The sequence below is a fragment of the Porites lutea genome, chromosome 7 (assembly GCF_958299795.1).
Source record: "Porites lutea chromosome 7, jaPorLute2.1, whole genome shotgun sequence".
Taxonomy (NCBI): domain Eukaryota; kingdom Metazoa; phylum Cnidaria; class Anthozoa; order Scleractinia; family Poritidae; genus Porites; species Porites lutea.
Genome location: NC_133207.1, coordinates 31687607 through 31714178, shown reverse-complemented (window position 1 = coordinate 31714178; position 26572 = coordinate 31687607). Strand labels below are relative to the sequence as shown.

At 38.5% G+C, this 26572-nt stretch overlaps 1 protein-coding gene and 1 long non-coding RNA gene across 7 annotated transcripts in view; one reads left to right on the top strand and one right to left on the bottom strand.

Annotated features, from left to right (window-relative positions):
* The window catches only part of LOC140942672 (homeobox protein Meis1-like), a 52790-nt gene that overhangs the window by 13123 nt on the left and 13095 nt on the right, over positions 1–26572 (top strand). For 3 of the 6 annotated variants that reach the window (XM_073391620.1, XM_073391619.1, XM_073391623.1), the window contains exon 2: positions 8189–8398. In XM_073391620.1, coding sequence (XP_073247721.1) covers positions 8189–8398 — 210 coding nt within the window. Of the gene's footprint in view, positions 1–478; positions 574–8188; positions 8399–21391; positions 21686–25841; positions 25984–26572 lie in introns of those variants that run through there. The other 3 variants (XM_073391622.1, XM_073391624.1, XM_073391627.1) reach the window with 3 other exon arrangements.
* On the bottom strand, positions 16995–25732 carry LOC140942678 (uncharacterized). The gene is made up of 2 exons (XR_012166560.1): positions 22414–25732; positions 16995–17139 (listed from the first exon to the last, which is right to left on the bottom strand). It is a non-coding gene; the product is annotated as an uncharacterized lncRNA (long non-coding RNA).

The following is a 26572-nucleotide window of genomic DNA, read 5'->3' as shown; positions in this document are numbered from 1 at the left end:
TTAGAATTTGTGTAACAATGTTAAAACTTGACAGACTGACAAATTTTATTTCGGTACGAAAGTAACTTTCGAATTGATAGTTTTCGGGAAGTAGAAAAAACTAAAATAAGATAAATTTCTCAGCTAATCTTCGCAAAGGAACGAACAAAAACCTCGAACCATTTTGAGAACATTTTAGTCATTTTAATTGCCCTGATACCTGTAGTCTTAAATAAGATATGCACACCATAAGTTCATCGCGAATAAATTATACAGTAGTTACGTAATTTCCTAACATCGCTTTGCAGTTTTCTTCCTGTGTTGTTATTCTAACCTTGAGAAGAAAACTATTTAAATGATGGTATTCTCTTACCCTTTTTGAACGAAAAAGTGTTTTTGTCTTTCCCACAGTACTTTCAAAATGATTGCGGAAGTCAAAGGTTTATTTATTCAAACTATTAGCATTGTGTTAAGTTAAAACGTGCTTGGCATTCTGACCAGATTGTTTTGACGAGACAGCGTTATTTAGTGGACTTTTGTCGGTATCAAGGAATAGAATTCTACAGGAGATCGCTCCACCACAAAGAAGGCAAGGTTTGTTATGTCCATATGTTTGTTCCGTAACTTCATTTAGATGTCCTTAACTCCGTCAATTTAATTTGTGCAAGTGTCACATATATATGAAGCTTAAAAAGAAAGATAAGTTGGAATTTTCACGATGCAGGAAGCTTTTACGTACTCCCCCTTACAGTTTTACAGTTCTACTTATAAGTATAAAGTATGTGAGAGTTAACTGACACTGATTATAGGTTCCGACAGCACCTAGGTTTCCTTTAATGGCTAACTACGTATGCTAGAAGGCCTTTCTTCTAAATAGCTGCGCATTCGATGTTTGCAGATGCACTGTGTTTAATGAAATGTGGATGTGACACATGAAAAACGTAAAACGAGATCAAAGCCGCATCACTTTCTCTCTCAAATTCGGCTGTCAAGTGCCCAGGTTAAAAGTGTCAGGTCGACTTTGGTGGAGATATTTTTCTCAAGAGCAGATCTCTCTTTTCCCTGCATTCCAGCTTGTGCGATACTTAAGCTCTATGTCTACACTTCACCGAATACCGCATGCGCCTCTTCGTAGACCATATTAGATAAGGCTTCCATCACACAAGAAAACGGTGATTTCGGCTAGGTTTCTGTAACGGAGCGAGTAGAAGTGTCACCGCTGGATCGTCACATATCGGATAGGTTTCTGTTCCGCTATTTGGCGCTTTTTGAAGAAGTGCTCATACCAGATTGCTTCATGTGGACATGAAAAAGAAAAACTATCCTGAACGCATAGCGTAGACAGCTTTGAATTAAAAAAATTTGTGGACGTGATACCTTCCAAAAGCGATCCAACAATTTTTCCGTGCTTACACTAAATAACAACACGCCGTCCAATTGGGTTTTTTGAAATATACTGCAGTTTAAGCATTTTACAAAAGCAAGAGCTGTATGCACACGAGTTTTAGTATTCTTCCATCAGTATGATAAAAAAAATTACGACCATCGTTCCCGTATCTATTTACCTATATAAAAAATCGCCTTGCTGCCTTGTTCAGTGTTTGAAAGTGAACATGTTCGATTTACAGTAGGATGAACATACCAAGTGGTCATGAGGAGGTTCTTTTTCAACCGCTGCTTAGGTTGTTCATTGCTGCGAAGATCATGTTAAATTTAAGGTTTTTGCCGCAGTTCAAGATATGATTTATTTCATATATTTCAATTCATGTCATTTCCACCATCGTGTAGCGTGCGTAGCAATCGTTTCCGTGCGGTTTAGGAGCAAAGAACGAGGAACGAGAGTCAAAGACCGCGCGAAAAATGGCTCTTGTCTCACTTCTCGCGCGGCCAAAACCGAGAATCCCGTTCCTCGGTCTTTCTTTGCTCCGAAAATAAACGGAAACGCTTGCTACGCAGGCTAACCATCGGGTATATTACAAACTCACAATGGCTTGCTCTCCAGTTGGCTTGATTAGCTCAATAAGTGGATAGAGCGTTGCGTCTGGTCATCTCGAAGGATAGTCCTCGATTCCTGATCACGTCCTTTTTCAACCGCTTAGGTTGTTCATTCCGCTGCGAACAACATGTTCTGTATCATGTCTTGTCCACAGTTCAAAATATTATTTATTACATATATTTCAATTCTTGTTCTTTGTTTGTTGGACTCATATTTTTTGAAAGACCTTACCGTTTCCATCCTCTTTAGGCCTACAAAAAAAACTGGTTAAGATGAATTCCGTGTTCAATCATTATTTATCCCAATACTTAGCTATTAATGCCACATTGACTAAGTTGCTTCATCCACTCGTACTTTATAAATATATAAAATTGCTTTCAAGTGTACCTGTATGCGTGTGTGTGTTTTAACCAGTTACATTTTATTTGCTTATTTAATTTTCTCTTTTTCTGTATTATCATTTCTTTCTTTATATCCACTGAATTAAGAATCTTTTTTATTTTTCCCAACTTTTAATCCAAGGTATTAGTTGCCCTTTTCCTCTTTATTTATTTAGTATTGTCTTCTGTAAACTTGTCCAATCTGTGAAGGGAAATAAATAGCTACTGGAAAGTAAGACTGAGATGTTCCAACATTTCGACTTCCTTTGGGATTTGCGTTTTTGATAAGGAAATAAGATTATGTATCTCTCGTAACAATTTTTCGTTTCGAGCTGCTCAACAAATTTAAAAGTTCTAAACACCCGACTCACGCGTTTTTCGTGTGATCTGAACAATTTTGAAAGGCGGAAGTTTTTCCTGTCTTCATTGATGAAATTCGAGTGCTCTTTACAAATCAGTACATTGACAGGCGAGCAGATAACGGAAGAACAGAGGAGAACAATACTTTCTTGATGTACACGTATTAAAGGTGGTGTTGTACCCCAAATTGCTTTCCCATGAAAGGATGATTTTTTCAACAGTAAAAAGTGCGCAGCCAATTCTGGTTAAATCAACCAATTTCTGGAGGTTAATTGTAGGGCTATTCATTAACTGTGGGTATTTTCGTTCTTTTCATTCATCGAATCTAGTTTTCTTTTTTTTCATTGAATCTAGTTTTACTTTGTACATGAGTAGAGCCTCATGGCGGCATATATTGTACCGCAAATTATTTTCCCATAGAATGATCTTTAAAGCAAAACGGTGCAGCCAATTCAGGTTAAATTAACCAATCTCTGGAGGTTAAGTGTCGGTGTTTTCTATCATTGAATCTAGTTTTACCTTGTGCATGAATGGAGTACGTCAGTTGTAATCCAACAATCTGTGATTCTTTTGTATTGCCTTATTTTTCTATCCTTTTTTTGTCTGTGAATCTTCTTTTTTTAGGATGGATGTGAAGCAAAATTGAATACTGTTTAGAAAATTGCCACTTAAGTCAAGAGAGATTAGGTGCAAATGTGTAATCACCACATCAACTGGCGGGGGGTGGGGGGGGGGGGGCACTCCTAAGAAGTATTATTGGTAGTTTCCCGCATGGTTTTTCAAATCCTGACCTTGCTTCAGACCAAAAAATATTATTTTCCATTCCCATTGTCAGACCTGGGCCGGTTGTTTAAAGCAGGATAACCCAGGATTGGTCAGAAATTTGACTCCAATTTTGGACGCTTTCAAAGCAAATTCCTGTTGATTCTTTTTGCCTAAAATTTGATGTTTGGAAGATCTCAAACAATGAATCAAAATAAACAAAAAAGTGTTTTGAACGGAAGAGATAGGAATCGGGATTAGAATTCAACCGTGGGTTAGCGATATTCGGCGGCCCTCGAACAACTGGGCCCTAGCCTCTAAAATCCATGCCCGTTTTCAGACTCGTTGGCTTCTAAAAGTTGCACTCGGTGCTCTGAATTGCTCCCCGGATGGGCCGATCTTAATGCCCGCGTGCGATTTCCTGCGTTCGTCCCAACCGACACAAGAGAAAGTTCCCCAAGTTCCCTTTTTGGCCATATATAAATCCGTCGCTGACCAAGCTTGCTCGGTCCATATACGTGTATATTGGCCTCGTTTTATTTGCGTTTTTATCGATTTAGATTTCGTCTCGTTCCCGTAGAAAGACTAGAAAGAACTTGGCCAATATCCAATCATCTTGACCCCAAGCTTGGTCAATAACACATATGACTCATAAAGTGGAGTACTCCCCGGTCACATCACTGCTATCGAGTGAAACAAAGGAATTGCGTCTGCGAGTCAAAGGTAAGCCGGGGATTGTCAGATGAGGCCTTTTTCGTTGGGGTGCGAATAAGCATAAAAACTATGTAAGATTATCCCCCTTTTCGTTGGTAGGTTTCTGCATTTGAACGGGATAAGTTTAATTGAGATTGACGAGAGCATAATCAAAACTGCCAGAATCTGAGCAGAATTGCAGACAATAGAACAGCAAAGATAAAAATATCACAGGAAAGCGTTTCGAACATAATTTTGTAACTTCTATCACTTGTAGCAGGAATGTTTAAGGTAGGTGAACTAGTGTCTCTTAGTCACAGGGACATCATAAGCATGAATATAGTAACTGTCACAACGATTTTACTATCTCGCATGCTTGACTTTCGTGAAAAAGATCCTTTTAAGAAAGAAACAACGTAACAAGAAGCAGTGATGGTGTTATATTGGCTATTTTTTCCTCAGTAACGACTTTGCTTCATTCTAAACTTTTAGGGTGAAAATATAAGGCTAGCTCCGCTTTATTTGGTAGAAGGCCGCGGCACCCAACGACTTTTTTTCTATAAAATAAGTTTTTGAAGGAGCGAATATTTCCTAGAAATTTCTAAAGCTCGAGAAAGGATACACACTTCTGGATAACTGCCCCACTCGTCAAAGATATTCAGAGTGTTTCTACTGACTTATCTACGATTTTCGGAAGCTGTTTTTTTCACATTTTATTAGCAAGGTATTGCGATTATTGCAAGGTCTCCTGAAAATTTTGTTATAAGGGTAAAACTTCTGTAAACTCCAATTTCTAATGAAAGTACGCGGGCTACTCCATGTCCTCGAATGTTCAAGGACATGGAGTCGCCACAGTTTTAAGTATAATTCTTTGAACGCGGCATCCTTGAAGGGAAGTTTTTTTATTATTTTTATTTTTTACCTTTTATTTTGTAGTTACGAGGATCGGTAGCTACAATTGCAGCTATTTTATTAAATACTGATGGAAATACCGAAGGGCGTCTTTTTTTTATTTTTTGTATATTGCACCTTTTGTTTGTAGTTACAGAGATCGGTCAGAGCTGGCTATTTTATCAAATACTGAACAGATGGAATACAGAGTATAAATAAAGTCTATTGTATTTTATTCCATTCTATTCTAGCGGACCCATCAGTAGCTAACAGTTTCGGATGAGAGGCAAAAGCCATGCACCTAAAGCTGTCGAGATCAGTAATAATTAAGATCCCCTAAGATATCCGAACAGATAAACAGTTTTTAGGGCAGCTCCAAATTAACCAAGCAGGCTTGTAAGTCTTCTAAAGCACAGACCGAAAGAACCATTCACTGACACACTTTTGACGTATTTTGAACCATTCGATCGCTGTGTGCCCCTGGCAGCATGGAAAGTGGTTCAAGGCGCTGAATTTCCACTTTGGCTTTGGCTAGCTAGAGCTCTTCTTGGTAGGCCCGTGTGCAACAGTACTCGCTCGCTTTATAAACTGAGTGGTTTGTCGCCGGTTGAGCTGGGATTCTTACTTCTTATGTTGATTGAATCGAAATTGTGTCTCTGTCCTTTTGTGCGCCACAATGTAAGCTGTTGGGTCACCAGTAATTGCGTTGTTCCAGCTGTTTAAAAGGAAAGGGGAAACTGTTTCACGTCCTCTTCGAAAGCTTGCCATGCAGGCAAGCTTTACTCTGATTTAAAAAAAAAAAACTGAGTTGATACGGCTAACAGAATAACTTTTTAATTAGTCGTTTTCATTTTGGCGCACATGGTTAAGAATCCGCCCAACTGTCCTGGCGGTGGCACAATCAGTTGGGTATTTACTTACAAGCGTAAAGTCGAACTTGAACTCGGGTTTAACGAAAACAAATCCGGCTAGCAGCTTTGGCGGGAAATGAATTTGGGGACTCCAGATAACAAGTTCAGCGCTCTAACCGCTCGGCCATGCTGCCTTTTATTTTATATAAGGAGTTACTTAAGATGTACCTGAACAAATGGGAAAAAATTAACGCGAACGCCCAAAATTCAATTGATTTTAATAAGTGCGTCACACTTGTTGGTTCATTTCATTTCTGTCACTGCACTGCAAAAGTACAAGAAGTCCAATTTTTCTTTCTCTTTCTGAACATGGATGCGGTTTTGATAATTCACCTACATGCGAATTCGGCCACATTTGACATTTTGATTGAGATGGAATAAGAGACAACGCGAAAGCGACTTAGATTTAAGGTTTTCGCTTCCGTCGGCGTTCTGTATCTTAAACGCCCTAATTGCAGGGGCCTTTGTGACAGCTATTTCAGTTCTTACCAAGCGATCACGGGACTGACTAAAGAGTAAAAGTATTTGCTAAAAGCTGTGGGGTGAAAAACACGCAAAGATGTGCCAAATTATACATTAAAAGATTGACTAAAACAGATTAAATTCAGGTAAACTTGAAATACTGAGGTCCGCTTTTTCTTTAGTTTTGTCTCAATTTCTACGAAGGTGGGCTATGATGCTCGAGAATAGGAAAAAAAATGGCACGAACATTGAAAATATCATGACCTGGCTCCTGTAACTTCCTCTGTAAAATTGCCGTGTTAAGGAGGGTTGGAGGGTTGGCTCCGTTTTCGGGTATCACCGGTACATACAGTCTAAAAATTTTCTTCATGACAGGGCCAGCCCCTTTCAAAAGGCTGTATGGATAACACCCGCGTTTTTGGTGTAATATTGAAGCCTTAAGCAGCATTAGGCTGGTGTAAATGTCGTCTTACTACCGAGTCGAACTCAGCTCATGGACACATTTTCACTCCGTTAACCTCATCTCGAGCGGGCACGACGAATTGTCGCGCTACCTCACTTACCAGGATCGTGCTAAAAGTCTTTATGAAGCACTCGCCTGCGGCTCAAGCTTCGTTGCCTTTTTAATCTATTGTTCATAAATATCCGTCTGTTGTTTTCTGAATTAGCCTGTTCCAGGCTTACAGTTAGAAGAGAGTGGCGCGAAATGGAGAGCGGAGGAAAAAAAAAAAAACATAGGAAAGAACGAGGGAAAGGGGCGGGAACCTTCGCCCTCTCTCCCTACTCCTTCCCTGTCGCTTTGTTTTCCTGCTCACTTTTCTTTGCGCCGTACCTACTACTATCTAAACACCTGAGTGGAACAGTCTATTTTTTCTGATTATCCAGTAAAAATAGTTGATCTGATTAATTTCCTTAAACGGCGGTTGGACCAACAATGCTAGATAGCGTTGGAACTGTTTGGCCCACATCCATTAAAATCCAACATAAACAGACAATATGTTCAGACGGATCCAACAACCTACGTTGGATTAGTCAGACAAAAATGTTGAAAAACAGTCCCTCTGAAACATATTAAAATCCGTGCGTTCTACTGTTAGTATTTAGTTTGCTCTTTTCAGGGTAATATTTTAAATGTACAATAAGCGATCGCCAGAATGCATATATTTCAACTTCAAAATGCTTTCATTAACGTTTTTTCCCCCAGGACCTTTCAAATTGCTAAGATACCCTCTTTTTACCAAAAGAATGTTGTTCTTCCGGCCCAGGCTGAATATTCTTATTTTTCTGCCGTTTTTAGGCTGAAAGTATTCGTGTATTATTCTTAAGAAAAAAAGAATTATTATGATATTCTTTGCGGTTTTTAATTCGTTTCTTTTGTGCTGTATACTGTACATATGTATTTTTAGTTGTGAACGTCCATCGAACTGTCATTAGCAATGAACATTTGGCTACAGCCAGTGCGGGGGTTTTTTATTTTTTGGCTAGTTTTGCTGTTTAGGAAAAAACAAACAGACTTTATACGCCGCTTAAAAGTAAAAATATAATTGTACACATTATTGTATTTACAGATTTTAAACGCACAAAATTATATCTTTTCTAAATCTCAAAAAATTTCGCAAATTTGAGCCTCGATTTTCTTCTAAAATACTTGCTTACAAATATGTGTACAGGCATTTATGCGTTTTTGATGTTCTGTATTCTTAACTCCTTAACTCCAGAAAACAAAAAAGTAAAAGATCTCTTTTCACCTGCAGTTAAAGAAAGCGGTTGCCAGTTATTACGCCATGTATCTGAATGCTCCAACTGCTTCTTCGAAAGAGGTGTTCCAGTACTTTAAAGACCGTCCTCGTCCGTTGGCCAAGGGCAGCGATTGGCTGGACAAAGATCTTGTTCAGCGATGCGAAGAACTTGTCGAACAACGTTTAACGTCAAAAGATGCTCTTACTAAGAAAAACGGAACGCCGGTAAGTTGAATTATAAATGATCATGATAGTTTTGTTATATGAATGAAAGTTTTGGTGATCCAGCGTGAAATAAGCGCGTTATTACACACTGATGGACATCCCAAACATATCGCGCTTGATGAGTGGAAGAAAAGCTGTCTATCCTGAGGTAAATATTAACCGTTTCAACCACGCCTATACAACGGAAAATGAACGTTTTATTACCGGCTATATTTGTTTCCTTTTGGACCATTTATAGTGGTCCAAACAGAGTCTTATTTGACGTTTTGAACTGATGTCGCTGGCAGATGGTGCCTCGCTAACTTTTTACTGCATGAGTGGCAGAAGTATTAAACTGTTAGACCCAAACGTTAGTGAACACAAAACATTCAGTTTGACAAAAGAAGAACGCGCGTCTGTTTTGATTATTATGGACTTTGGGTCAATATGGATCTCAGCAAACGTGTCGTGTAAAGTTTTCTTTATTAAGCGATAAAACGTTCAAAAAATTCACAGGTTGACAACAGAAGAACCTCTCTCTATTTGATAATGCATAGACAAAATCCTACTAAAAGTAAAAGATAGTGTATCCGAGCAGTGAACCTGCTTTGCGAAGTTTTCATTTCAGTAATCCATAACTAAGCAAGCATCCTACCTATTCACATTGATCGTGGGAATATAAGGATAACAAAACATACACCAGAATAACAAACAAAGTACCGCAGGAAAGTATATACCAACAGTGACTGCTTAGTAAATGTTCAAACAGTAAAATAACTCCAAAGGAAAGTACTGCTCGATAGCTTTTTATTGAATGGTGACACATAAGGATTTGATCCACAGATTCAAACATAGAACTTATTTCTAGAGCATAATAATCCACGTGCCATAGGATAGTACTGCTCAGCAGCTTTCATTAAAATGGTTACACTATAGCTAAGGATTTCATCCACAGACTCACCACCTAGAAAACCCTCTACAGAAAAATAAACAGCGCCATAGAAAAGTACTAGTTGGCTTCCATTTGAAGTTGAAGGCCAAGGATTTCATACACCGCAGTTTCATAACTTTCAGCAATAACTTCCTCAAGCACAGTAAACTGTGGCTGTGCTTTAGGAAAGTAGTGTTCATGTGACTCAGACTCACCACTTAGAACAACCTTCTACAGCAGAAAAAACTAGAAGCATTATGTTGACTAGCAGCTGCACTAGATGATCCGCACTACAGATTCCGGCCAAACTCATAACTCGAGCCAAAATGTCATTACCATGCAGAGGTATAAATGCTCTCTTTCTTTTGCAACATAAGGGGGTGACACCTAAGGCTTTGACAGAGGGTAGAAGAATGCGCTGTATATAGTCCACTTTCTCCTGTTCATTCCAAAATTCGCAAATGCGAGCGCTGCTAGAGGGCATATCTATACAATTGTGTTGGGCCGACTCTGCCAGTACAAAATTCTCGATTGAAAATTTCGATATTACCACTAATTGGCCAGTCGATACTGCTTATGCATGTGTTTACTTTGCGGGGCTTTTTCTATATTACACTTGGTGCTTTTTTCACGGAGCGGGCTTTCCAAGATTCACGAATGGTGTTAAGTCAGGATGAACCGCGTTTAATATCCTTTTAAGTTGCATACTTGAAAGAAATTCATTTTTAAAACTCTTGCAACTGTTGTTCTTTAGAAGCAGAGCTCTTGCCTTATTGAAACTTTTTCGATGACGCTAAATTAAAGTGATGGTTTTCATATCGCTAATCAAAATAGAGTAACGAAGAAAATGCCAAATATACCAAAATGTCGTGCTCATTTTATTTAGTCAGAATCGGTATTGGCACTGTACTGCTTTTCCTTCACCTTCCTTTAGGGGAGGTTTGCGTGTTCAGTGCACGTGTCGTGCTTGTACATTTCATTAGACCACGCCTTTTAGTCAAGACAGTCGTTCAAAAACTACCGGTGCAAACAATATACTTGTGACAGAAGAGGTTAAATTCGTGTCTATAGTCATGGCATAACCGTGCCAACATTGTCACAGGAATTGGTTTTCTATTATTCGATTTTTGTTAGTTTGACGCTTTGTTCTTGTTTGCTTTTCTCGAGTCTTTGCTTGCTGCAACTTTTGGTGTTAGATTCTTTCCTTAGCCAAATAATATTTCCGCATTAAGTATTATCTTTGAAAGGAGCCTGCCTCCAGCCCACCTCTAAAAGTAAGTAAACAAAAAATTGAGAACACTGTGTGTTCTTTATATAAAAATGCATAGGATCGACGAGGTGGTACAAGTAGTTAAAATCAATAAGCCAACCACGCTAAGGCACAAGAATGCAATATGACCTCTATTGTTAGAGTAGTCAGCTCAAAAAGCGTCACAACCTCCTTGTTAACCAGAAATATCTCACGTCAGTTTCCTTGGAGGAGTATCAAATTTAGTTTTATTTATTTTTCATGGACATCATATCTTTTTCGCCGGTGAGGTTTGAGGATTTTTATCTGGTAAGTGTCAAACATTTGCTCGAGTCATCGAATTTTTTTATTTTTTTGGACTGAACACTTCTTTAAAGAAGTGTAAAAGGACTGTTAAAACAATCCTTTCTTTATCCCTCTCATCAAGCTGTTCAAGTTGGTGCTAAATTTCTGAATATATGTATGAAATCCCAAACAATTTTAATTCACGCACATTGCATTCCCGTGGTTACGCATTTTAAAAAACCTTTTTAACAGTTTTACATTGACTGTGTAGATAAAATTTCTGTTCATGAACACAAATAAAACACATGGGAAGCAAGCAGGTCATTTCAGTGTTGACGCTCTTACTTTTTTCAATTTTGAAAGTTTTCGAAAATTTGTCACCATCAGATTGGTAACACTTTCAAACAATTTTCAAACATTTGCCTGAATTGGAATGCAGCTAGAAGGGTCTTTCGCGTGATATGCAAAGGACACAAACTAAATTGACACTAATATGTTTGTTTGTTTGTTTGTTTATTCGTGTTTTTTTTATTAATGGAATAGCTTCGCTCTAACGTTCTCTGGCAAATGAAATTTCACTTTTCTCACAAATGAGACACGAGAAACAGTTCGTTTCAGTATTGACGTTCTTGGGTTAATGTCCGGTTGAAACTGAAGCTTTTACAACTTTTAGGCCAAGGGTATAATTTTCGCTGCAAATTTTAAACTCTTTGGAGAACTCTATAAAGAGTATTTCTAGAAGGGAAAAAGTTCATGGCATCTTTCTCCAACTTTGAAACCCTTGGCATTACAATTGATCTATGCACATCACAAAACTAAAACTGACATAAAAAACAGATAGTTACTTTAACGTGAATGTTAACTGATAACTATAATTTGATCAGGCAGTGATGACACTGGGTTAACATTTTTTAATGAACAAATTTTGCGGCTGCTGTTCATCAAATGTTGAACAGTATGTCATACCATGTTGAATACTTCGTCAAGAACATCGAACTTGATCAGAAAGATAAAATGTCGCATGCGGTTTACTCCATCAGTAACAAGTTGGAATTAAGCGCTCGATACCTGCTGCGAATAGGTGCATATCATTCGCTGTTTTCAGAACCACCTGAAAGTGGTCATACCTTGTTTGAATTTTATCTACAGATAACAAACTGTTCAAATAACCTAAAAGACTTGCTTAGTTAATGTTCGTAACTTAAACTCCACCTACAGAATCTTAAGCTAAAGTTAAGCTTATAAATTGAAGCAATGCATGATCTTAGCGGCTGTACCGTTAGTGACTTTCACGGCTTCCACAGGAATTTAGGAACTACAATTTCAGAATCCACAGATAAAGTTACAATCAGACCTTGTCACGGTTTTCGACGCCATCTCAACGAGTAGAACGTGTGAGAAATTACAGTGTTTATAAGAGAATCTAATGTCGAATAATTTCTGTAAAACGGCTGTTCTGAAAAAAATATCAATTGTAAACTAAAGCTACCTGTACCTTGGCGTACCTGTGCTTAAATTTCTCTAGAGGCTTGCTTTGGATTTTCCATATATTTGTCTGTAATTTTCCCGGGACTTTGTTACAGACAAATGTAAAGGAAATTTAAAAAGTGGTTCTAGCTCCTCTAGTGCATGTAACGCCTTCAGGTTTTTTCAGTAGAGTCCTTAGGAATGAAGCTTTAGTTTACAAATCATATTTTTTTCAGAACAGCCATTTTACGGAAATTATTCGAAGTTAGATTCTCATACAAATACTGTAATTTCTCACGCGTTTGCCTACTCGTCAAGATGGCGTCGAAAACCGTGACAAGGTCTATTCAAAAAGGATGATAGAAGACCGGGATAGAAGTTTAGTACCATAGTTAGATATTATTCTGCTTATGTCATTCGGTGCAACCGAATGTTTGCAGACCTGACTTGTGAATTGAATGAAAGCTAAAGGGCACTATACGTTTTTATTTGGTTTCGTCTTTTCATAGACACAAAGTTACAAAGCTTTTATTTTTGATAAACGTCCCACATAAACAGCCAGAACCACCATTCTTATAAGTAACACAAGCTGGCGGTTATCAAAATCATTACTAACAGAAAACAGTTTGTTGTAGAATAGTTGCCGGGGAAAATAAACAAGTGGTCATTTTTACTGCACAACCCTTGCTCTCCTTAAGCTATTAATATTATTATTGATATGTGTTGTGAAATATTCTTTCGAGTTTTGGGAACAATCCAAACCTCTTTAGCTGTACATTAGCGTGGTACGTACGTGCCATGCCATTTGTTTTGTAAGCACATGATCTAACTTTCGGGCCTGTGGACGACGGAAACTCTCAGGACGTGACCATTCAAATGCTTCAGCTTCAGCTGTACAGTTTTCACACCTGTCCAGTGGTACTATTTGTGTTGAATGTAGAACTAACTGTCGAGTCTGTGGAAGAAATCCCATAGGGTGACCATTCAAATTAAACCTTTTGTCTTTCATACATTTTCGAAATGAAATTGTTTGTTTTCCTGTATTGGTAGTGACCGTCAAATCACGTTTAAGTGTTTCAGTGGAACACGTGTACTGCAATTCTATGACTGTCCTAAAGGGTGCCGATTGAAATAAAATGAAAGCTAATGAGCAATACTTTTCTGTGGTACTGTTTCTGTTATGCTGCAAAAGGTGTTGAATACGTGGAGTTATATACTACAGTGTGACTATACCGTAGGTAGTTTGTACATTTTGAGTCTGCAGATGGACTCTTTAAAGATTAAAATTGTGTCCATACAACCAAGACTGAGCCATAATGGGATACAACGACTGTAAGTTCTTTCGCAGTCTCTGAACACACCAGTCGGGTTGTTCAAAGCTGGGTTATATAAGATTATACAAAGTTAGTCGGAAATTTGAATTCACTAGTATGAAAGAATGAAAGCTTAGAAAGCAAATGTTTGACTAGAATTTGATGATTGAATGTTCTGAAAAGAATAGGGAAAACTATCCGAGAAAACGCTTTTGAATAACTAGTGAAATCCCTACCCTTTCATCCACCTGAAACCTGAAAAAAAGTACCCCTTTCGGGGGGAGCCTCCCCGTAGGGGCCATTACAGGGGGTACCCCCGGGGGTCCCCCTGAAGGGGAGATTGCTGTCTATCCACGTAATATGCGAAGCGATTACGAAATTTCGAGATTGTCCTTCATTTCTTTTATTTGTTTAAAAAAAAAAGTACAGCTTCCGGGCTTAATGACATGTGTGCAGACCTTCAGTGTTGAAAGAGGTTATTTCTGTCAGGGTTCTATTTTATCTCTCTCAAATTGATGGCCAGTTCGTGGCAGCTGAAACTGGCGAAATCAAGTAACACAGCTTCTTTTAAGGGAGGGAACAAATGGTGAACGAGGAGATATTCGGCTGTCTTGGCTTTATCCTTGAGAAATGATATGTATATGGAAAGGAAAGAGCCTCTCCAACTGAAACTTGTTAAATAACGTTTCGATATCAGTTCAATTGCCTGCTGTAACATCTGGCAACACAGGTGAGGCCCAAGCTCGACCATCCACCGCCAGTGTTACATAACGTTCGAAATGTAAGGATTTGTATGGGGGAAAAACATTTCTTTCTGTGCCTTTCGAATATGAAAGGATTTAAAGAAAATAAGCTAACCTCACTTTAATTTGTGTGTTTCTTCTTGCGATGTGGTTCGCTAGCCGATTTATGGCCATTGTGTGGGTTGGAACCGGTTTGTTCTCTCGTATAGTCCTGGCCGCTGTTTTCCATCAGCGGATTCGTTGGCTGCTTTGCCAACCTTGGGCACGGAAATGTCGAATGAACAAACCGGTTCCAATAGAACCCATACAATGGCCATAAATCGGCTTGGCAACTACACAGGAAAAGAGAAACACACAGCTTAAGTGAGGTTTATTTTTTTAGAAATACTCCTTATGTTTCTAACGTTACGCAATAGTCACATTCGGGGTTGGGCCACCTGTGCTGGCAAGGGTTGTTTCATCAACACTTCCATTAAGATCCTATTTTGACTAGTGGCAGATGGTGCGATAGAAAATTTTGGTTTGAACAATGAAGGTGGGGCGTTCCTTACTAAGTTCTCCATGAGGCTATGGAGAGTGCAAATGATTGATCGGTACCTTGTTATTATTAGAAAATAAACTACCGCTTAATATTAGAGAGCTGGCATGTTTTGAGTTACGTGATGATCGTAGGTGGTAACGTCACTTTTGTAGGCCTGCTGTTGTACCTATTTATCTACTTTATTATAATAAGAAAAGGCCACCACGGATCTGTGATAACAAGGCGCAGCTTTGCTGTTAGTATTAGGGAGTTTTAGCAACGACGACGGCGACGGCAACGAGAACGTCAAAAAAGCAATAGGTTTATTAAGCAAAACATCAAGTTTGCACGTGCATCACGCTTTTTTGTACATTTCTTTGCGGCGTTACTGCACGACTACGACGTGAAAATGCCTAATTTGACGTCTTATGGAGGACGTAAACAAGCGACGACAAAATTTTCTTTCTCTTTCTAAACGTGAGTGCAGTCCCCAAGAAATCAACTCCAGGGAAATTTGCCAACATTAGACATTTTCAGCGAATTGGAATAAACGCGACAAAGTCCCTGAAAAAAAGCTAAAATTCATTTTAAAGTGACGTTTTCGCTGCCGTAGCAGTCGTCGATGCTAAAACTCCCTAGTGTTTTCATACTGCACTTTACAAGGTTCTTACTTTCAGTAGCGCTATCGTATGCAGGCAAATTATGTAGTGTTTCTTTGTGAATATTAAATACATACATACACTGTATGTATGTCCAAAGATATCCTCAGTGATCTCATATACAGTAGCCAGTAGTTTTTCTTTAACTCAGTCAGCATTTAGCGTTGCTTTAAGTCTTTTTTAAGTCTGCTCCTTCAAAGAAAGCTACTGATTTACAAGGATGATCCCTGATTCAACATAATTTTTATTTCTACCTCTCGGATCAGCGAAGGCGTGACATTATATAGGGCAGATGTATAAACGTCAACTGAAATCAAGTACATGTAAGCGACGATTGAATGTTTATTTGTTTATTAATTTCCTTCTGGTGGAAAGTTTAAAAAATCTGGCAAATCAGCAGTCTCATTCAGGAAGTAACAATGAGATAAATTTTCGTAATACAAAACAAGCCAAAAACAGTTGGCCCTCATTTGGGTATGTCAGAAAGTCACGTGTAAAGAAGAGCGTCTCCAAAAGGGTTGTGTGATGCCTGATCCCGTTAAAAATTTTTCTCTTTTTCTTGAGCTTATCTCATTCGAGAAATACGGTTCGCATGCAACAGTGAGGTGAAACTAAATTCAAGAATTCCAAGCCTTTGCCTTATTTGCACTCAAGGGAAGTTTGGGTACAGGTGTGCCGTCGAGGCCTTCAAACCTCGACCCTTTTTAAGACAAAAATTACTAGTTTCGCTACCCTGTCTGAGACAGGAGACACTACTTTTGACCCTGAGTGATTTGTTTGTATTGCATACAGAACTAAGTCATTTTTTACACTACAATCGTGGCAATAGATATTTAGGAAAAAAATTATTGGTATTGCAACTGTAGACAGATCATCGCAAGTCTTCACACTCTTTGAAAGGCTTCCAGTCCAAAAAGACACCCTGTTCAAGGCGCTTAATAGTGAAATTCTACACCCTGTTTAAGACTCAAAACCTTGAAAACCATACCCTGTTCAGCGGCACATACTAAGGGAGTGCCTCCTCCCCCGGGACTTCCCTACACCCTACCCGTTACTGAAGTTTATTAATACGTGCACTGCACGATGGTTCTAAATTTGGAGTCTGTGGGTAAAACTACAAGAATGTGATCGTCCAACAAAAACAATCGAGCTGCACGTTGGTTTCAACCACAGCTGACTTTAAATCGTACCGTGCGACTACAAGACTTAACTGTTATCTATATTTTCGTCTTATTTTCACTTAAGAAATCTAAATGAAATTCCAGTCACGTTTCCCTAATGTCTTCACATGCGTGGCACATAATACATACAATTTGTGACAATCACTTGGAACAGAAATGCGTTAATCATGGCGATAGGATGGCTGATCTGTCTGTGTCAGATCATTATGCATGCAGATTAGAAAAAAAGGAAAAAAAACATTAATGAATTAGAAAATGAGGACAAGAAATTAGGAAAGAAGGAGGACTTTATTACTCTTTTTTACACTGACTTTACCACTTGCTGTGCTCCAATGATGTGTGCTTGTCAGAGTTTCTTCCTTCTCCACAAACTTTGTTTTCCATAATCACCTGGTGGTTGTGGTAGCGTTGAACCTGTTAAATTGCAGGAAAATTGATAGAAAGAAAAGGTTACCATCGTATGCAAAGGGCGTTAACTTTCTAGAGAAAAAACTAAAACTAAACTACTCAATAAACGATATCATTCTTGCTTCGCAGTGGTTCCTAAGTAAGTACTATGTTTGATGTATCAATGATCTTTCGAATGAAATTAAGGTTAAATTTGAGGTGTATTCAGCTGCTAGCATTTGATGAAGTGCGAGTTTGAATAAGGAGCAAACAGAATTCATTCTGACCAAAGAAACAAATGCCCCAACCTTATGTTTTTATCCCTTCGAACAGTATTAAAAAAACCCTCAGTCTTAAAGCTTTTTTTCAGTCAAGAATCTTCTTTTCATTTAATTCCCACAAAATACGGAATGAACTCTAATTTCATTGTAAACTTAGTTTCATGTTTAGGAAAGGTGAGGATACTTGTTTGTGAAGAAGACAATCCGTATTCAGGCAGAATTTCTTTCTGTTTTGATAATAATGCAGCTCAGTTTTAATAGAAGGTAAATGCACTGTACAAGGAAAGTTGCCTTGACACTTCTTTATATATGACTTAGTTAGAAATGTGTGTTTTCATCGCACTCTTCTAATAAACGTAAAACCTAGAGCGTGACATGTCAAAAAGAGGTTGTTGAGTTACTTCTTAACGTGTTGTTTACGCCAGTCTATCTATCGTTTTTGCCTTTGTGTGAAATTTAGTGCGACGAGGAATTCCCTTTGCCAAATCCCAGCAGTTTAGCGATTTAAAACCAACAGCACTGATATTTCGATTGAGGTAAAAGCGTTGTGGTCATTCTTTGAAATCAGACAAAGGAGAATTTCTTGATCATATCGCGTTCTGTGGAATAAAAGAAAAAGAGAATGGAACGCTGCCCCTCCCAAAGAGAAACGCAATTAAACCACAAAATGAAAATATGTCTCAAATGCTGGTATTCTTTTAACAGAGCTTAATCGATCTTGTGGTCGTCGTGTGAATTCTCTGCTTTGGAAACTCAGATAAGGTAATGAGAAATCAAGAGATTTAGCAATTTATTCCCTATCAAGAATTGCTTTTATTTTTATTTTTGAAATTATCACCTCCAAAAGAACAAACTGCATGGTACTAGTGATTCGAGGTACCAGCGTGATTCTCTTCATCTTATCTGCTCACTATAGCTCTCCGAGGGCCAGTGATTTGCCAAGTGCTCAGTGTATATTTTTCCTTCTTCATTTGACAATCAGCTAGTTTCAGATCCACACCTATGTCCCTACAAGCAGACTTAACGGTAACGTGACAGAGACATACACACTGAACAATACTTTTAACACGCCATCGCCAAAAATATACCGACAAAACCGCGAGAAAAGAGGTAACTTAAAATGTTTGTTTTGCCTTGTCTGGCACATTATATTCAAGAGACATTGTCGCGTGAAAGACTCAGTAGAGATCTCACGCAATAGGAGCGAGCAATAACTTCGAAGTAAAAGAGCTTCAGAAGCATATACAGTCCATGGCGAGAAAATAAAACTGCATCTTTTCATCTTTCAAAAATGTGGCGTTTGGTGAAAAAGAAATAATCTTGCCAACCAAAGACGCTCCCAGTTGCATCATTACAAATGTATTTGCTTTCTTCTTAAGAACAAAGTGACCACAAGAAATTTCATCAGGTTAGCAATGTACTAAGTCTCACGTATTCTTATCGAGTTCTCTGCGGAATTGTAAATACAATAAAGGAAAATATGCTGCCTTACTGTTGTAAGAAAGGCAGGAAGACAAGAAGAACTGCGCCCTCTATGATTATTCCATTTTGTGTTTGCCTGTTCAAATCTTTAGGAACTTCCACACATACTCAAAAGCTGAAAGAAATTTTTTTAAAAAAAATTTTACCTATAAAAGGAAAATATCTTCGAAATGGACCCACCACAGCCAGTGTATCAGGCGTATATCTATCATTTTCAGGCTAAACTGCAAAGGAACAGGGGTATTCTTCCAAAGATAAATAAGCATTTGTGTTGTTGTCTACCCTGGAGACACCTATCAAAAAATGCAGATTTCTCTCTAGCTAAGCGACAGGGTAAAGAAATAGATATTGCTAAACAGACGAACAATTTTGGCGCCCAAAATATCTATGTGGAACAGCAGGGTTAAGAAAGAACCGACCCTTGAGGAGAGATAAAGATCAGGAGCGTTTTTTTATGCACACGTGGTGACCAGCTATACACACAGTTCTATTTCGATTCTGTGATTTTATGGTGACACTCGATCCAGAAGACTTTCGTATCCAAGCGCAATGCGGTTTCAAATCTAAGAGCGTTTTTTTAGGTAGTGATTCTTGGGCTACAAACGTGAACCGTGGCAGTTGCATGTGCACTAAGTTGAATGAGGTTAATATTTCGAGGAGGATATCAAATGTCGCAGGCCCAACCCAATTCAGCTTAGTTCGTCTTAAATCGACCTGGCTCGTAGAAGACTCTGTTTATATTTTTAAAGCTCTAGCGATTAAGAATGCCTTCAAATCTTGCTTAACCTGTTACATCAATGTAACGTCATCAGTACTTCTAGAAAGCGAGTTAAAGGCAAGATTTGTACTTAAACCTAAAGCAAACGAAATAAATTAACTTGAAAAGAAACAACTCACACAAGAATTGCGAAATGTAACAGCTTCGCCGGCTTAATGGCCCTAGCCAGCACAACTGTGTTCAGTAGTCACAACACTCACGCCACGTTAGACATTATGCTCACTTTTCTAATAATGGAGAGTGCCGTCCTTCTTTGAGCCCAGTAAAAGTTTACGATTTAATCTATCGACCTCAAAGACTGGAATCCGATTTTTTTTTCAGTTTGAGAAACACAGGAATCAAAATGCGTGGAAAGGTTTGTTTGGATTGCCGGATACTCATTAGGCTATCTTCCATGAAATTAAAAGGAGTCAACTAGAAGCCCGTGAAGCCCTTAGAACTATGGAAAAGTACTGCTTAGAAGTCTTTATTTTGAAGCGGGACACCCTTTAGTGTCATCCAAAACGTCGACAGCAAACTGAACCGTATATAACTGGATCAGTGATATAAAGCTTCGCGCATGTTACGTTTGACGCGCAGTAGTTTCTTTTACCAAATTAGAAACAATGCGAGTAACATTACAACTACCTAAACCCCGATTTGTTTATTTTCTGGTTTAAAATGAAACAACAAGTTCGTTTTCAACCGTTTATTTATCAGAAAATATTAACCCTTTAACTTCCAAAATTTGTCTATATCAACTGGACATGAAAAGGTTCAAACTTTAGAGTCTGTGGATGAAACCTGTGGTGTAACTATTGCAATGACACCTCTCCAGCAGTACATTAACAATGCACTAAGAATTTCTCAATATTTTAACAAAATGCAATTCAGGATTTAACCTTAAAATAAGTTATACAGACTTTCATACTTTGTGGTGGAAAAGTTAAACACATCATAAGCTGTTCAAATTATGGCTGGTGTAACATATTAAAGATTCAATACTGGGCGGTGGTATATAGCTTACCATTGAAACTCTTTCTCTCTTCCAGCAGCTAGTCGTTTTAACGGGGATGTTAATTATTCAATGGAAGTGACTATTTTCTATTGAGATTGCTCCTCAGTTTTAGGGCGGCCTATTTGAGGCAGATCTCGAAGTAAATATGCCCAAGAAATTTCAATACCAGCTCACTACTGCATAATAGTTTTAAGTTGGTAGAAATATTTACTTAGAAAAAAACTTCAATTCAAAATTGCATGACTGGATGTTTTGATGCATGACTGTGTTCTCCTGAAATAATTCAAGGAATTCAAAAACTTTGGTGTTTCAAAAACCTCAACGAAACTAAACCTCTTACATCATTAGTTGGAGGCACTTGATTCTTTAAATATGATTTGCCCAGCAACTCTTATTCGCAATTGCGGTTTTTGAGCTCATGTAAAGAGCTATCAGGTAAGTGTTTACAAAAATAAAAGTTGGCGCTGATCAGCTGAGGCACAAGCTGACTCATCACGGCTGTTTATCAGTTATGTTTCTTTTATTGAAATCGTGAAAAGAAACAAGAACTCTTTACGGAACATACAACAGAAAGATATATTCATGTATTATTTTGGTTTTAACAAGTGGGTGAAATCCGCCTCGTCAAATGACTTCGAAACCAAAACATATATACTAACAATGCGCTTCATCAGCGAATATGTAGCTTATAAAGCAGCAATGAGATATATTTTTGTATTGAGCGTCTCTCAAGATTCCCCTCAGTTCTTTAAGAGTTCAATAGGGCTCTGAATGGGGATTCGACAGGACCCAGCGGGGCCTTGATCACAGTCACCCAATCGCCACTTGAGTCACGACAATTTACTCTCGGTGCATAGCTGTTGAGAAGCACTCGTCCAGCACACTTCAAAATCATCGGTGAACTCACAAGAAAGTGTGCGACAAAGTAAGACCATCTACCGTAGGATAACTTAAAAGATGTCGATTCCGCCTTTTCAAGATCTTCACATTTTACAAAGCCTAGCTGCTTCCCCGGTACAATTTGACGCAAAAGGGGTGAGTATGAAAATATCCTAGGTGGGCTTTTACCTCAGGAAAGTTAAAACTGTTTACACGATATTTGGTTGGTTAAGAAGAAAATTCTACAAGGTGAGAGGCAATTACCTTCGCCTAGGCGTTCTGGGTTCGCATAGTATTTGTGTTTGTGGTATGTTTTACAAATAGAAAACGGTGGAGTTTTCTAAGAAGATAGAAAACACCAAAGTGTATTTCACTTAGTGACACTTTTGGTTTGCCGTTTTTGCATTCGGTGGTTGCATTACATACTTGAGCGTACAATTTATAAGTACAGCATTCTCAAAGTATCACTTGATGTTGTCTAGGTAGAGAATTGCATGAGAAATGGTCGGTAACTGATTTCCGTTCATTTTCCTTCCGCACGCAGCCGATAAAACGGTGGAAAAAAATCATAGCACGTGTAGCCGTGAAACGTTCACTGGCTTACCTCACCCAAACCAACAATGTTAAAAAGAATTGACACAAAATTTGCAGGTCTACAACACACAAAGCGAAAACTAATAAACACTAAGCTGACATAGCATTCAGAAATGATTAATGTTAGATTGATTTGCACTAGAAGTCGTAACCAAGAGCGAAATGAGCGAAAGCGGCAGCGATGGCTAGAGTATCAACTCGTTTGTAGCGGGAACGAGTGCTAGTTTCAGTTATGACACTCTTAAGACCAAAAAATCCATTATAAAAGTCCAACGGCTCTCCTTATTTACCTGATTTTATGGTTATTTCTTCAGCACATTGGTGCGAGTCGCTGTTGATTTGAAAATGACGGCACTAAGTCCTTCGGTAGCCATCGTTTCGCGGAAACTGAAACTTCACCAATTTCTAGTCTATCTTGATTGAGAAAAATATCTCGATCATCCTTTAACAAAATACCCTCGAACAGTTAGGCGCAGTGCATTCAGTTTCCAAGCGTTTTGTAAGTGCAGGAGCTGTTAGTAGAAACTCAGTCGATGTAAAGGCAATGTACTTTACACTTTACTTGGTGCTTTAGGTATGTTAAGTTTGCTTTCGGTCGCCTTTCATCCGCTTTCTTCAAGCTCGTGTTGTGACAGACAGATATGGACATTTTGGACAGCTCGTTCACTTTCCATCGCTATCAAATAACCAACCTCTCGAAATATACAACGTTTGAATGCTTATCCTAAACACTTAAAGAAAAAGGAGATATAAGGGATCAAGTCATTTCGCGCCTACTATGTCAAAAGAGAATGCAGTAAACCTTTACCTAGAAATAATTAGTCCACACTGTTCCACTTGTTCAAAACGTTTCTTCCAGCCAAGAAAATCCACACTTGGAAGTAAAGCGACGAACTCTTCTTAAATTTTCCTAAAAGACTTTGACATATGTTGTAACAACCGGTCTCTTTATGCCATTTCAGTGCGCTTGAGCTTTTCAATAAGTGTCTTTTTTTCTTTTTCCTCTGTAAACACCGCCAGCGTCATTTATTTCTTGGCGCCTTCGAGATTTTTTGACATCCAGCACGCTTGAAAAAACTGACGAACGTTTCCCGCAAATCCCTGAAAAATTTTCAATACAGACACTTTGTGAATGTGCGGCAAAATGTGCCGATTGATCGATGCGCTGAAGAAATGTCACGACTTATAACTCATGGCCTTTTCAAATTTAAGTCAACACAACCGACACACAGCATATTAATAGTCATGGCGGTATCGACAGTCGAATAAAAGAATAAAACTACAGTTGTAAAGTGAACGAGGACGCAAGAAAAGGACCGCGTGTTTTTTATTTACTTATTTCAAGTAAGATTCTTTTAAACAGGTTATCATAAACCAGTCCGAAAACGAGCCACATCACGTACAACCGGGAACCGAGTACTTAACCATTGCCAAAATTACTATCGAAACTAATCCCATGGCGAAGATCCCATTTTGCCATTGCAATGTTAGGAATAACAATGACGGCTTTTATTTTCCAGTGTTTTGCGTTTTAAACTTATTGCTATATTGGCCTTAAAGTGAACTAAAACACACTGAGGAGCAATTACTACAGGAAGGAAGGGATTGAAGAAAAAGGAAAGAACACAAATTCACTGACACCTGCGCATTTATGTGAAGAATTTATGAAGATGAGAACAACTTTTTAGACAATAGATAGATTTAGTAGTTCGAATCTTCTCCTTCAGTAAAAATCTCTACAGGATGCGAGTCTCTGAATGTCTTGAAGTAGTGCACAAGAGACACCCATTTAAAACTAATTCCATCGAGTTTTTAAAGCATTTCAGAACGATGTTTTGTTGACATATATCTCCCCACATAGATTAAACAGCCGACAAAAGCAATTACTAAAAGGAGGCACTCACACAAGCCTCTATATCTTATTTTGGTTGAAAGTTAAGCGGATTACAAAGAAAATCTTTTTGGGAAAAGAAAAGCAGGTTTGTTTGAGTTTGAAATCGAGATGTGAACCTTTGGAAAGGGGTTATATAGGGTCGGGCATGTTTCAGTTTCTTTGCATTGGATCTTCTGCATTGGCTTAATGGGTGGGAATGAAGGTTTTTGTTCGGTTAGGGTATCCCAGATGAATCCGAAATTTTCCATTTGGTCTTTGTTCTTCCGTAGTTGTAAATAAAGTAAAATAAAATAAAATAAAAACTGGAAAAGTCCACAACAAAAGGTGAAAAACAAAGAATTTGGTCAATGGCAGTATGAGCAACACGTAGTTTTCGACGATTGAAGTTTTTCGCAGGCTATTATTCTCTAAACGGCCATCAAACTGGTATTTATCACGGATAAAATATCAACTTCTTGTGCTCACCCCCATAAGCTGTTTAGCTCATTTATTGAAAGAAACGCAAGCCCGTTAATGGTATTAAAAGTATTCCTTTAAAGCGAATTTCTGTGAAGTGTATATGTTATCCGGTTGACGGACGGATTGTGTTTGATACCTCCCGACATGACTCTGATAATTATCGTCTGGCTGGTGCTAAACGTTCCCGGACAGTAGATTGACAAGTCCAAAGCGTTTCAAAATAAACCCAAGTTAACCTAAAGGTTTTCCGGCTGTTCTCGCTGGGATAATTAAAAGAGACAGTTGAAAGTGTATTATCAGTGCTGAGCGGTTTCACGATGTAGTTGTCAAAGTTTCAGATCAGGCGTGACCAGCTGATTGAAGAGGCAGGCAAAAAATAATAATAAAAGTACGACGATCATGAACTGATTCCAACAATAACAACTGACTGAAAACTTCTCTCGTCCATAAATTTATTTGCAGAGTTTGTAAATACAAAGAGTTTATGAATAGGGCCTCGTTTTAAAGCCAAGTGAAGGGAAACTTGCTTCTTGTCTGACATCATAATCATTTGTACATCATTTTGTGGACGAAGCTTAGGAATTCCTTGAAAATTCTCTTTGAAAACCAGCCTTTGTCCATTTGCCCTTCTGTGGCTATTTCTTAGCAAATTGGATTTGTGTGTAAAGAACGAGGACGGAGATTAAGTCGAAGATGCCTTCACTTCTAAAATCCAATATGGAGGGCAGATGTCAAGTCTGCGATTTTAAGTAGTGTTTTCAACACCATGAAATACATGATTAAACCATTTTTAGATGCTCTAGCAAAATAGGTGTGGAAATTTTCACTTTCCGCCAAGGATTCTTCATTTTAAAACGGTGTTGACTGAGCAATTTCCACGAACGGATGGATCCACTTTACGGGAGCTCCGCTCAAGGCGTGTTCTCCATGTCTCTTCTGATTTTCGAGTCCCGCGACTTGTGGGTCTGCGACCTCAACATAATATTTTATAGTCTCAATATTGTACGACAATCCACGTTTCCTCTTGGTAACAAGCGAACTGGAACCTGATGCACGACGATAAATTTGTTTCAAATTTTTTTCTCGGTGGCACAACATTTTACTCGAGGAAAACAACCCACTCCATTCGGTCTTTTCTCTTCTTGATAACTGTTTGAGCTTAACATTCAAAAAGCCTTTTCTTATGCTTGGAGTGCTTTGCTATTTTCGATGGGCAGAAGCTGCATTTTTAAATATAATAAGTGGTTTATTTTTAGGTGCATGAAAAATTCTTTCGCAATTTAAAATTTGCACGGAAAGGTCTGACAGTGTAATCGATGTACTGTAATTCTAAACCGAAGCTCTCTCCATTGAATATTGAAGTCATATGTCGCTCTCAACGGCAGTCGTTTGAAGTTTCGAGAGGCCGATTAGAAAAGCTGCAGACGGTCAAGATCAAAACACAGGCACATAAGCGTAACGAAAGGCTTGGCTAATTATTTCGAAGCGAACAAGTGTGGAGTGGAAGGTGAGGAAAGCTTTATTGGCACATTTTGGGCACAACGACTGTGTTCACCGCCTTTGCGCCACCATTAATATGCAACGTAGTGTCACTGGGTCGACATGGCATTAAGCTGGAAATGTGTGGTGAATTACTGCGGGCTGCTAAGAGGCCATAAGAATTCACGTGAAAGCAATTTGTAATAACACCTAAGCTTTTAAAAGTTACGATCAAAGCAGTGCCTTCTCCGCGCTTGAAGCGTGATTGAAAGCGTCTGAAATTTAAAGCACAGAGTGATTCGTATCCTCAGAACTTGTTTGATGCTGCTGTTTAAACAAGGCATAAAAGCGAAAAAAGTAGTTTTAATGCAAAAACACACTCCTTCACCAACTGAACAAAGTCCAACCCATTAAACGATGCGCTGATTCGATAGCCAGCGGAGAATAAAAATGTCGTGTCAGTGGCGTTTTAAAATCTTTTGTCATTTTGTGCTCGAAATTCCTTTCTATCCTTTCGGTGTTGTGATATAACAGCCGCTTTGATTTTGAAATCACACCGTTTGTTTTATACACGTAACTCCGTCGACCGCCACAAGCATCCTAACACGTTGTCATTG